The 14,194-nt window shown below is 42.8% G+C and overlaps 1 protein-coding gene across 3 annotated transcripts in view; it reads left to right on the forward strand.

Moving 5' to 3' along the window:
• Positions 1-14,194, forward strand: part of LOC139412784 (cytoplasmic FMR1-interacting protein 1 homolog) — a gene marked incomplete at its 3' end in the record, with an annotated part of 108,281 nt that overhangs the window by 34,264 nt on the left and 59,823 nt on the right. For all 3 annotated transcript variants that reach the window (XM_071159619.1, XM_071159537.1, XM_071159714.1), the window contains 4 exon segments: positions 3,432-3,560; positions 4,303-4,407; positions 4,604-4,695; positions 5,242-5,359. In XM_071159619.1, the coding sequence (XP_071015720.1) occupies positions 3,432-3,560; positions 4,303-4,407; positions 4,604-4,695; positions 5,242-5,359 (444 nt within the window).

Genomic DNA, 14,194 nt, shown 5'->3' on the forward strand with positions numbered 1-14,194 from the left:
GATCTCCATGACATCACAAGCCAACGTTACTGTTTTTTAGCTAACAATAATTACATACATATTTGAATAGGGTTGGCTACACTTCCAGTATTAATAGCTAGTAATAGATAGCTAGCCATACTAAACACAAATATAAACGCAACATGTAAAGTGTTGGTTCCATGTTTACTGAGCTGAAATAAAAGATCACAGAAATGTTCCGTACGCACAAAACGCTTAGTTCTCTCAATTTTTGTGCAAAAATTAGTTTACATCCTTGTTAGTGAGCATTTCTACTTTGCCAAGATTATCCACCCAACTGACAGGTGTGGCATATGAGGCTGATTAGACAGCATTATCATTACACAGGTGCACTTTGTGCTGGGTACAATCAAAGGCCACTTTTGTGCAGTTTTGTCACACAACACAATGCCACAGGGGCCTGGCTCCCCAGTGGGTGGGCCTATGCCTTCCCAGGCCCACCCTTGGCTGCGCCCCCCTGCCCAGTCATGTGAAATCCATAGATTAGGGCCTAATGAATTTATTATAATTGACTGATTTCATTATATGAACTGTAACTCAGTGAAATTGTTGCTTTTATTGTTGGGTATAATTAACATGGAGGTTTCGTGGCCGATCTGATTAAGATATGAGGAAGATATGGAAGTTGTTTTAACTTGTCGCTCTGATCTTAAAAGGCAGAAGTGTTTCATTTCACTCTGACCAAGTTAATATACGGGAAACACTGTGGTTGGTCGTTCTGGTGTGTTCCATCCCAACTCGACTGAGGAAACTGAAACACTGTGGTTGGTTGTTCTGGTGTGTTCCATCCCAACTCGACTGAGGAAACTGAAACACTGTGGCTGGTCGTTCTGGTGTGTTCCATCCCAACTCGACTGAGGAAACTGAAACACTGTGGCTGGTCGTTCTGGTGTGTTCCATCCCAACTCGACTGAGGAAACTGAAACACTGTGGCCCGTGGATTGGCAAACGTACTGTACATTTAGAAATCATGTGGCTAAACAAAGATAGATTATATTTAAAGTATAGTAAAAAGCTTTGTAGAACCATAAATGTTGGGCAAAAAAAACTAACTCAGCTCCATCTTTCATTGAATCAGATGGCTCATCACAAAACCCACTGATATTGCTAACTATTTTAATGATTTGTTTTTCATTGGCAACATTAGCGAACTTACCCATGACATGCTAGCCACAAACTCTAAACCTACACATTCATGCATAACTGACCAAATTAATTATTTTGAATTCCGTAAACTGAGTGGGAAAGAGGTGAAACTATTATTGTCTATCAGCAGTGACAAATCATCTGTGACTGACAACCTGGATGGAAAATGACTGAGGATAATAGCGGACGATATTGACACTCCTATTGGCAATCTCTTCAATTTAAGCCTACTAGAGATTGTGTGCCCTCAGGCCTGGCGCTCGTCATCAGATGAAAATGACCGGACCAAGGTGCAGCGTGGCAGGCGTACATTCTCACTTTTTTTGAAAACGGAACACCGGGAAAAAACAAAGAACACGAACCCAACTTAAAGCTAGTCGTGCAACAAACAAAGACAAGATCCCACAAAACCCAAAAGGAAACGGACAACTTATATCTGATTCCTAATCAGAGACAACGATAGACAGCTGCCTCCGATTGGGAATCAAACACACCAATATAGAAACAGAAAACCTAGAATGCCCACCCTAATCACACCCTGACCTAACCAAATAGAGAAACAAAAAGGCTCTCTAAGGTCAGGGCGTGACACCTAGATGGTAGCAAAGTCATTCCGCTACCCAAGAATAGTAAAGCCCCCTTTACTGGCTCAAATATCTGACCAATCAGCCTGTTACCAACCCTTAGTAAACTTCTGGAAAAAATTGTGTTTGACCAGATACAATGCTATTTTACAGTAAACAAATTAACAGACTTCCAGCACGCTTATAGGGAAGGACATTCAATAAGCACAGCACTTACACAAATTACGGATGATTGGCTGAAAGAAATTGATACAAATATTGTGGGAGCTGTTTTGTTAGACTTCCGTGCGGCTTTTGACATTATCGATCATAGTCTTCTGCTAGAAAAACGTATGTGTTATGGCTTTACACCCCCTGCTATATCGTGGATTGAGAGTTACCTGTCAGAACACAGAGGGTGTTCTTTAATGGAGGCCTCTCCAACATAATCCGGGTAGAATCCGGGATTCCCCAGGGCAGCTATCTAGGCCCCTTACTTTTTTCTATTTTCACTAATGACCTTCCACTAGCACTGAGTAAAGACAGTGTGTCTATGTTTGCGGATGGCTCAACACTATACACGCCAGCTACTACAGCAAGTAAAATCACTGCTATACTTAACAAAGAGCTGCAGTCAGTTGCAGAAGGTAATAAGAGTCCTAAATATTTCAAAAACTAAAAGCATTGTATTTGGGACAAATCATTCACTAAACCTCATCTAAATCTTGTAATGAATAATGTGGAAATTGAGGAAGTTGAGGTGACTAAACTGCTTGGTGTAACCCTGGACAGTAGCTAAGATGGGAGGAGGTATGTACGTAATAAAGGCGCTGCTCTACTGTCATGACATCGCTATCAACAAAACAAGTCCTACAGGCCCTAGTTTAATCACACCTGGACTACTGCCTAGTCATATGGTTTCACAGAGGGCATTAGGTGTATTACAGTTGGCCCAGAACAGAGCAGTACGGGCCATTAACCCTTTTCCCTCTGAAATCGAATTAACGTAATACAAAAATCTCCGTCGATATCCGTCGATATGGCCCTTCCGCATCTGCGGTGAAAGGCTGCCTTGACAGGAACTAATGGGATCCATAACAAACCCCAGGAAGAGTAGCTGCTGCCTTGACAGGAACTAATGGGGATACGTAATATATAATACTGAAGTCATCTAAACATCTCTCTCTCTCTCTGTTTCACTCTTGCTCTGTCTCTGTCTCTCTGTGTCTCTCTCTCTCTGTCTCTCGCTGTCTCTCTCTTTCGCTGTCTCTCTCTCTCCCGCTCTCTCTCTCGCTCTCTCTGTCTCACTCTGTCTCTCTCTCTCTCTGTTTCACTCCTGCTCTGTCTCTCTCTCTCTCTCTCTCTCTCTCTCTCTCTGTCTCTCGTTGTCTCTCTCTCTCCCGCTGTCTCTCTCTCTCTCTCTTTCACTCCTGCTCTGTCTCTGTCTCTCTCTCTCTCTCTCTCTGTCTCTCGCTGTCTCTCTCTCTCCCGCTTTCTCTCTCTCTCTCTCTGTTTCACTCCTGCTCTGTCTCTGTCTTTCTCTCTCTGTCTCTCTCTCTGTCTTTCTCTCTCTCTCTCTCTCTCTCTCTCTCTCTCTCTCTCTCTTTCTCTGTTTCACTCCTTCTTTGTCTCTCTCTCTCTCTCTCTCTCTCTCTCTCTGTCTCTCTCTCTCTCTCTCTCTCTCTCTCTCTCTGTCTCCAGTCTCTGCAGCAGCAGTTGGAGGTGATTAACGGCCACGATGAGTTGCTGGCTGACATAGTCAACCTGTGTGTTGATTACTATGAGAACAGGATGTACCTGACCCCCAACGAGAAACACATGCTGCTCAAGGTACGCTACCGTCTGGCTGGCATGCTGGGCCGCATTCCAAATGGCGTGCCATTTGGTATATTAGATATATATTGGATAACATCTATTAAGTATTAATTATCTTCAATGTGTCTGTACCTGTCTGTTACCTCTAGGTGATGGGGTTTAGTCTGTACCTGTCTGTTACCTCCTAGGTGATGGGGTTTAGTCTGTACCTGTGTTACCTCCTAGGTGATGAGGTTCGGTCTGTACCTGTCTGTTACCTCCTAGGTGATGGGGTTTAGTCTGTACCTGTGTTACCTCCTAGGTGATGAGGTTCGGTCTGTACCTGTCTGTTACCTCCTAGGTGATGGGGTTTAGTCTGTACCTGTCTGCTACCTCTAGGTGATGGTGTTAGGTCTGTACCTGTCTGTTACCTCTAGGTGATGGGGTTTGGTCTGTACCTGTCTGTTACCTCTAGGTGATGGGGTTTGGTCTGTACCTGTCTGTTACCTCTAGGTGATGGGGTTTGGTCTGTACCTGTCTGTTACCTCTAGGTGATGGGGTTTGGTCTGTACCTGTCTGTTACCTCTAGGTGATGGGGTTTAGTCTGTACCTGTGTTACCTCCTAGGTGATGGGGTTTAGTCTGTACCTGTCTGTTACCTCTAGGTGATGGGGTTTAGTCTGTACCTGTCTGTTACCTCTAGGTGATGGGGTTTGGTCTGTACCTGTCTGTTACCTCTAGGTGATGTGGTTTGGTCTGTACCTGTCTGTTACCTCTAGGTGATGGGGTTTGGTCTGTACCTGATGGATGGCAGTAACAGCAACATCTACAAAATGGACGCCAAGAAGAGGATCAACCTGATCAAGATTGACAAGTTCTTCAAGGTGAGAGTTTGAGACATATTGATGATGCTGTATGTGTGTGGGTGTTTATCGTTTTGCAGAGTTGTACGTTCTCTAAAAAAAAAGTTTAATGTTGAGACTGGAATGGTCTGAAATGGCTCTGACTAACTGACTGGTCTTCATGTATCTGAAATGGCTCTGACTAACTGACTGGTCTTCATGTATCTGTCCCCAACAGCAACTGCAGGTGGTGCCTCTGTTTGGTGACATGCAGATTGAGCTGTCCAGGTACATCAAGACCAGCGCACACTTTGAAGAGAACAAGAACCGGTGAGGCCTTATCCCTCTATTCCTCCACCTCATCTTTCCTCTCTCTATCCTCATCTCTCCTCTCTCTTCTCCATCCACCTCCTCATCTCACTTCTCTATTTCTTTCTCTCCTCTCTCTATTCTCATCTCTTCTCTCTCTCTCCTCTCTTTATCCTCATCTCTTCTCTCTCTTCTTTCTCTATCCTCATCTCTCCTCTCTCTTCTCCATCCACCTCCTCATCTCTCTTCTCTATTTCATCTCTCCTCTCAATCATCATCTCTCCTCTATCCTCATCTCTTCTCTCTCTCTTCTCTCTTTCCTCGCTCTATCCTCATCTCTCCTCTCTCAATCCTCATCTCTTCTCTCTCGCTCTCTCCTCGCTCTATCCTCATCTCTCCTCTCTCTATCCTCATCTCTTCTCTCTCTTCTCTCCTCTCTCTATCCTCATCTCTTCTCTCTCCCTTCTCTCTCTCTCTCTCCTCTCTCTATCCTCATCTTTCTTCTCATCTCTCTCCTCTCTCTTCTCCATCCACCTCGTCTCATCTCTCTCTCCTCCCCGTTCACAGGTGGTCATGTACCTCAACAGGCAGCAGTCCTCAGTATAATATCTGTGAGCAGATGGTTCAGATCAGGGAAGACCACATGAAGTTCATCTCTGAGCTGGCTCGCTACAGTAACAGTGAGGTTAGCACCTAGCAACACACCTAGTCCTGTCTCAATCTCTACACCAAACACACCTAGTCCTGTCTCAATCTCTACACCAAACACACCCAGTCCTGTCTCAATCTCTACACCAAACACACCTAGTCCTGTCTCAATCTCTACACCAAACACACCTAGTCCTGTCTCAATCTCTACACCAAACACACCTAGTCCTGTCTCAATCTCTACACCAAACACAACTAACACACCTAGTCCTGTCTCAATCTCTACACCAAACACAACTAACACACGTAGTCCTGTCTCAATCTCTACACCAAACACAACTAACACACCTAGTCCTGTCTCAATCTCTACACCAAACACAACTAACACACCTAGTCCTGTCTCAATCTCTACACCAAACACTCCTAGTCCTGTCTCATTCTCTACACCAAACACAACTAACACACCCAGTCCTGTCTCAATCTCTACACCAAACAAAACTAGTCCTGTCTCAATCTCTACACCAAACACACCTAGTCCTGTCTCAATCTCTATACCAAACACACATAGTCCTGTCTCAATCTCTACACCAACCACAACTAACACACCTAGTCCTGTCTCAATCTCTACACCAAACACATAGTCCTGTCTCAATCTCTACACCAAACACACCTAGTCCTGTCTCAATCTCTACACCAAACACAACTAGTCTTGTCTCAATCTCTACACCAAACACAACTAACACAACTAACAACTGAAGTTAGTGAGGTAAGAGTCTCCAACTTCAGTGATTTTTGCAGTTCGTTCCAGTCATTGGCAGCAGAGACCTGGAAGGAAAGACGACCAAAGGAGGAATTGGCTTTGGGGGTGACCAGTGAGATATACCTGCTGGAGAGCGTGCTACGAGTAGGTGCTGCTATGGTGTCCAGCGAGCTGAGATAAGGCGGGACTTTACCTAGCAGAGACTTGTAGATGACCTGGAGCCAGTGGGTTTGGCGACGAGTATGAAGCGAGGGCCAGCCAACGAGAGCGTACAGGTCGCAGTGGTGGGTGGTATATGGGAATTTGGTGACAAAACGGATGGCACTGTGATAGACTGCATCCAGTTTGTTGAGTAGGGTGTTGAAGGCTATTTTATAGATGACATCGCCGAAGTCGAGGATCGGTAGGATAGTCAGTTTTACGAGGGTATGTTTGGCAGCATGAGTGAAGGATGCTTTGTTGCGAAATAGGAAGCCAATTCTAGATTTAATTTTGGATTGGAGATGCTTAATGTGAGTCTGGAAGGAGAGTTCACAGTCTAACCAGACACCTAGGTATTTGTAGTTGTCTACATACAGTGGGGCAAAAAAGTATTTAGTAAGCCACCAATTGTGCAAGTTCTCCCACTTAAAAAGATGAGAGAGGCCTGTAATGTTCATCATAGGTACACTTCAACTATGACAGACAAAATGAGAAAAAAAAAATCCAGAAAATCACATTGTAGGATTTTTTATTTTGTAATAAAAAAATAAATGTAAAGTTTTATTAAGTTTTCTTGTTTTTCAATCAACCAACAAAACATTCACAGATGTGACAGGCTTAAAAAAAAATACAATTAAAATAAAAGATTAAGAAAAATAAACTTTTATTTTTTTTCCCTTGGTGCTTATATATACATTGCTCAAAAAAATAAAGGGAACACTTAAACAACACAATGTAACTCCAAGTTACAACACTTCTGTAAAATCAAACTGTCCACTTAGGAAGCAACACTGATTGACAATAAATTTCACATGCTGTTGTGAAAATGGAATAGACAACAGGTGGAAATTATAGGCAATTAGCAAGACACCCCCAATAAAGAAGTGGGTCTGCAGGTGGTAACCGCAGGCCACTTCTCAGTTCCTATGCTTCCTGGCTGATGTTTTAGGCACTTTTGAATGCTGGCAGTGTTTTCACTCTAGTGGTAGCATGAGACGGAGTCTACAACCCACACAAGTGGCTCTGGTAGTGCAGCTCATCCAGGATGGCACATCAATGCGAGCTGTGGCAAGAAGGTTTGCTGTGTCTGTCAGCGTAGTGTCCAGAGCATGGAGGTGCTACCAGGAGACAGGCCAGTACATCAGGAGACGTGGAGGAGGCCGTAGGAGGGCAACAACCCAGCAGCAGGACCGCTTCCTCCGGCTTTGTGCAAGGAGGAGCAGGAGGAGCACTGCCAGAGCCCTGCAAAATGACCTCCAGCAGGCCACAAATGTGCATGTGTCTGCTCAAACGGTCAGAAACAGACTCCATGAGGGTGGTATGAGGGCCCGACGTCCACAGGTGGGGGTTTTGCATACAGCTCAACACCGTGCAGGATGTTTGGCATTTGCCAGAGAACACCAAGATTGGCAAATTCGCCACTGGCGCCCTGTGCTCTTCACAGATGAAAGCAGGTTCACACTGAACACATGACAGACGTGACAGAGTCTGGAGACGCCGTGGAGAACGTTCTGCTGCCTGCAACATCCTCCAGCATGACCGGTTTGGCGGTGGGTCAGTCATGGTGTGGGGTGGCATTTCTTTGGGGGGCCGCACAGCCCTCCATGTGCTCGCCAGAGGTAGCCTGACTGCCATTAGGTACCGAGATGAGATCCTCAGACCCCTTGTGAGACCATATGCTGGTGCGGTTGGCCCTGGGTTCCTCCTAATGCAAGACAATGCTAGACCTCATGTGGCTGGAGAGTGTCAGCAGTTCCTGTAAGAGGAAGGCATTGATGCTATGGACTGGCCCGCCCGTTCCCCAGACCTGAATCCAATTGAGCACATCTGGGACATCATGTCTCGCTCCATCCACCAACGCCACGTTGCACCACAGACTGTCCAGGAGTTGGCGGATGCTTTAGTCCAGGTCTGGGAGGAGATCCCTCAGGAGACCATCCGCCACCTCATCAGGAGCATGCCCAGGCGTTGTAGGGAGGTCATACAGGCACGTGGAGGCCACACACACTACTGAGCCTCATTTTGACTTGTTTTAAGGACATTACATCATTTGGATCAGCCTGTAGTGTGGTTTTCCACTTTAATTTTGAGTGTCACTCCAAATCCAGACCTCCATGGGTTGATAAATTTGATTTCCATTGATAATTTTTGTGTGATTTTGTTGTCAGCACATTCAACTATGTAAAGAAAAAAGTATTTAATAAGAATATTTCATTCATTCAGATCTAGGATGTGTTATTTTAGTGTTCCCTTTATTTTTTTGAGCAGTGTATATATACATACACACCCACATATATACACATATATATATATATATATGTATATATATATACATACATACATACGCACACGTACTCAACAAATTTATAAAATAAAAACACAAAAACCATATATAACACTTGCAGCAGCACTATCAAGGTTCTTATTAGCTATTTCAAGCCTTCGCTGAGACGACGGGACAATAATTCATTTTTAGGTTTTACAGCACCTTACACAAGATGTATCTGCACATTTCCCTAAACTCTGTCCAGTTTGAAATATTAATATATATATATATATATATATATATATATATATATATATATATATATATATATATATATATATATATATATATATATATATTATTAATATATATATATTAATAATTGAATAGTGGAGACCAAAGTCTATCAAGCTGTCTCTTGTGGAGGTCATAAGTGAGCTTTTCAAGAGTAAGAAAGTCAACAATCTGGTCAATCCACATTTTAAATGTAGGAGGGGTATTAGAGGCCCACAATAGAAGAATACATTTCTTAGCAAAGTATGTAATAGTCATAAGCACATTTTCCCTGCCAGGATCAAGAACAAAGTCCTGCTGGGCATTAAGAAGATAGATACACGGGGTCATATCAAACTGTACATCTAGTATTTTCTGTGCAGCAGTATGTATAGATTGCCAGAATCTGGCAATCTCCCTACAGCTCCAAAATACATGCATATAGGTTCCGCTTTCAGAGGTACATCTTTTACAGTTAGGAGACATATCTGTTTTCATTCTATGGATTCTCAAAGGAGTATAATAAAATTTGTACAAAAATTTGTAATTAGATTCTTTCATTTTTACATTAGTAGAGGAGCAGTATACCCTGTCGCAAACCTCCGCCCATAACTCATCACTGATAGTCAGACCAAGGTCCTTTTCCCAGATTATTTTCAAAGGAGTAAAGGAGGAGCCTCCTTTCTCAGAAAGGAGTCTATAGATATTTTGCCTTTAATGGATTGTGCTGTGACAAGAAGGGTTTCAACTTCATTCAACTGAGTTCTAAACCTCCCCTTGGAGGTAAGTGAGGAAATTACATGTCTAATTTAAAGACATTTAAAAAAATGGGATCTTGGCACATTGAATTCACTGCAGAGCTCTTGAAAGGATTTCAGTGTGGTTGTTTTCTGATGAAATAGGTCTGAAAAGGTCCTGATTCTTAGAGTATGCCAAAGATTAAAGTTGGCATCGCTCAGGGCTTTTGGCAAGTCTGGGTTGCCTACTATAGGCGAGTGATAACATATTTGGGAGGAAGTGCCCAGGTATTTCTTACAGTCCCTCCACGCTAGTAGGGTGCTGTAAATCACAAAGGTTTTGGCTATGTTGCCCACTTCACTAAAGTTATTAATGAATATAATTGAGCTTAAGGGCAATGAACCACAGGATTGGGCTTCTATCTGAATCCACGTTGACTCTTGTCTGTTTGTGATCCATGTTAGCATGTTGCGGATTTGGGCAGACCAGTAGTACAATTGAAGGGAGGGAAGGGCAAGACCACCCATAGATTCAGGTTTCGATAGAGTGGAAAACTTGATCCTAGGTTTTTTATTGCCCCATATAAATTTGGTGATGCTTTGGTTAATTGTTTTGAAAAAGGAAACTGGGAGATAGCATGGGAGCATCTGGAATAAATAGTTCAGTTTAGTGAGGACGTTCATACGGATGACATTAATTCTTCCTACTAAGCTAATTGGGAGGGAGATCCAGGTTTGGAGATGGTTCTTGATTCGATCCAGGAGTGGAAGATCATTTCCCTTGAAAAGGCTATTCAGATCTGGTGTTATGAAAATCCCGAGGTATTGAAACCCCTGTGTTTTCCATTGGAATGACATAGTGTCTTCATAGAGCTGGTGAGTGTAATATTGAGAGGGCAGACAGTGGATTTGTTAATATTGATATTATAAACTGAAAACTTGCCATATTGAGCAATTGTGTCTAAAATGAGAGGGAGTGATTTCTCAGGGTTGGATATGTAGAGCAAGAAATCATCCGCGTAAAGCGAAATCTCGTGCTGCAGGCCGTAATACTTGGATTGCTCCTTATCAGCTCTGCCAGAGGCTCCGCCCCCAACAAGTAGAGCAGCGGGGACAGCGAGCACCCTTGGCTTGTGCCCCGTTCCAGAGGGAATCTGTCAGAGTTCAGTCCATTAGTAGTCACCATGGCATTTGGATGAGAGTATAGTGATTTGATCCATTTAATAAAATTTGGGCCCATATTGAACTTTTCTAAGACTGAAAACAGAAAGCTCCACTCCATCCTGTCAAACGCCTTCTCAGCATCCAGTGAAGCCAGCAGGACAGGGGTCTTCTGTGCGTTTACTTGATCAATAATATCAAAAAGACGGCGAATGTTATCAGAAGAGTATCTGTCTCTAATAAATCCAGTTTGGTCCGCTTTTATTATTTTGGGAAGAAGAGTGTTTAGTCTTTTGGCAAGCAATTTGGTAATTATTTTATAGTCGAAATCCAACAAGCTTATGGGCCCGAAGGACGAGCAGGATAGGGGGTCCTTGTCCTTTTTGAGCAACACTGTAATGCGAGCTGTGTCCATTGAGTCTGGAAGAACTCAGTTTTTGCAAAAATCCTCTAGCATTGGCATGAAGATAGGGCTGAGCTGGGGCCAAAAAGCTTTGTAGAACTCTCTGGGGAATCCATCCGGGCCTGGGGACTTATTAGGTGGCATGGAGGTAATTGCCTCCAGAATCTCCTCAGGAGTGAAGGGGGAGTTGAGATCTTCTTGGTCGGTCTCTGATAGTTTAGGTATATAGTTTGTGGTAAAAATCATGAAAAGTTAAATTGATATTTTTTGGGTCATATGTGACCTTGTCCTCTGCTGTTCGGATAGCCATGATTGTACGCTCTGACTGCTCCTTTTTTAATTGGTAAGCAAGCAATCTACTGGGACTATTGCTATACTCATGGTATTTCTGTTTAGTAAAGAAAACCTTTTTTTTATCTCCCGAGTGTAGTCCAAATTCAGTTTGGCTTTGGATGCTTTAAGATGACTCCAGCAGGTGCTGTCTGGGGATTGTTTATGTATTTTTTCACAGCATTCCAGCTCCCTCTCAAGATCTAGCCTGTGTGCTTCCATGGCTTTTTTCTTAGAGGAAGCATATGCGATTAGATGGCCTCTTAGTGTGGCTTTAGCAGCGTCCCACATTGTGGCCGGAGAAACAGGAGAATCTTTGTTGTCTTGTGTGTAGTTGTCTATCCATGTAGTTACCAATGTATGGAACGCTTCGTTTGATAGCATGGAGGTGTTGAATTTCCAGCTCTTTGACCTCAGGATGTTTTTGCAGAGGTCAAAGCGGAGGTGGACAAAGGCGTGGTCTGAAAGTGCTATGGGTCCGATTGTACATGTGGCTGAATTTATGAAACTCTTTGGGATAAAAATGTAATCTATACGGGAGTAGGTGTTATGGACATTAGAGTAGTATGTATAGTCCATAGATGAGCTATTAGTCTCTCTCCAGATATCTATAAGTCCCATCTCTTTAGTAAGAGAGTTCAACATCTTTGCAGATCTAGGATTTGTGGTGGGGACTTGAGATGATTTGTCTAGGGTTGGGTTAAGGGTACAATTAAAATCTCCGGCCACCATGCCAAAGGAGACACAATGCTCATTGAATAGGGTTATCATTTTTGACATGAAGGCAGGAGTATCTGTGTTAGGGGCATATATGTTTAATATAGTAATTGGTTGACCATATTGACCCAGTTATCAAAATAAATCTCCCCTCCGGATCAGATATGTTTTTGTCAATTATGAATGGAACATTCTTATGGATAAGTATGGCTGTGCCTCTACTGTTTGATTTGAAAGATGAGAAATACACCTGTCCCACCCAAGCTCTGCGGAGTTTGGCATGTTCAGCATCACAGTGGTGTGTCTCTTGTAATAGCGCGATGTCTGCTTTTTCCTTTTTAGAGCACATAGTATCTTTTTCTCGTTTTATTGCATCTATTCCTGCTGTTAGGGTTTTTAAATAAAATAAAATACATAGCTATTCCTGCTGTTAGGGTTTTTAAGGAGTGAGAGAGTACATCTCGTGTGTTTTTAATGGGTGAGAGACTAGACGACATCTCGTGTGTTTTTAATGGGTGAGCGACTAGACTACATCTCGTGTGTTTTTAATGGGTGAGAGACTAGACGACATCTCATGTGTTTTTAATGGGTGAGCGACTAGACTACATCTCGTGTGTTTTTAATGGGTGAGAGACTAGACGACATCTCGTGTGTTTTTAATGGGTGAGAGACTAGACGACATCTTGTGTGTTTTTAATGGGTGAGAGACTAGACGACATATCGTGTGTTTTTAATGGGTGAGAGACTAGACGACATCTCGTGTGTTTTTAATGGGTGAGAGACTAGACGACATCTCGTGTGTTTTTAATGGGTGAGAGACTAGACGACATCTCATGTGTTTTTAATGGGTGAGAGACTAGACGACATCTCGTGTGTTTTTAATGGGTGAGAGACTAGACGACATCTCATGTGTTTTTAATGGTTAAGAGACTACATCTCATGTTTTTTTTAATGGATGAGATACTAGACTACATCTCATGTGTTTTTAATGGGTGAGCGACTAGACTACATCTCATGTGTTTTTAATGGGTGAGATACTAGACTACATCTCATGTGTTTTTAATGGGTGAGCGATTAGACTACATCTCATGTGTTTTTAATGGGTGAGCGACTAGACTACATCTCATGTGTTTTTAATGGGTGAGATACTAGACTACATCTCATGTGTTTTTAATGGGTGAGCGACTAGACTGCATCTCATGTGTTTTTAATGGGTGAGATACTAGACTACATCTCATGTGTTTTTAATGGGTGAGCGACTAGACTGCATCTCATGTGTTTTTAATGGGTGAAAGACTAGACTACATCTCATGTGTTTTTAATGGGTGAGATACTAGACTACATCTCATGTGTTTTTAATGGGTGAGCGACTAGACTGCATCTCATGTGTTTTTAATGGGTGAAAGACTAGACTACATCTCATGTGTTTTTAATGGGTGAGAGACTACATCTCATGTTTTTTTAATGGGTGAGATACTAGACTACATCTCATGTGTTTTTAATGGGTGAGCGACTAGACTACATCTCATGTTTTTTAATGGGTGAGAGACTAGACGACATCTCGTGTGTTTTTAATGGGTGAGAGACTAGACGACATCTCGTGTGTTTTTAATGGGTGAGAGACTAGACGACATCTCGTGTGTTTTTAATGGGTGAGAGACTAGACGACATCTCGTGTGTTTTTAATGGGTGAGAGACTAGACGACATCTCGTGTGTTTTTAATGGGTGAGAGACTAGACGACATCTCGTGTGTTTTTAATGGGTGAGAGACTAGACGACATCTCGTGTGTTTTTAATGGGTGAGAGACTAGACGACATCTCGTGTGTTTTTAATGGGTGAGAGACTAGACGACATCTCGTGTGTTTTTAATGGGTGAGAGACTAGACGACATCTCGTGTGTTTTTAATGGGTGAGAGACTAGACGACATCTCGTGTGTTTTTAATGGGTGAGAGACTAGACGACGTCTCATGTGTTTTTAATGGGTGAGAGACTAGACGACATCTCATGTGTTTTTAATGGGT

The sequence above is a fragment of the Oncorhynchus clarkii genome, chromosome 1 (assembly GCF_045791955.1).
Source record: "Oncorhynchus clarkii lewisi isolate Uvic-CL-2024 chromosome 1, UVic_Ocla_1.0, whole genome shotgun sequence".
In the NCBI taxonomy this organism is placed as follows: domain Eukaryota; kingdom Metazoa; phylum Chordata; class Actinopteri; order Salmoniformes; family Salmonidae; genus Oncorhynchus; species Oncorhynchus clarkii.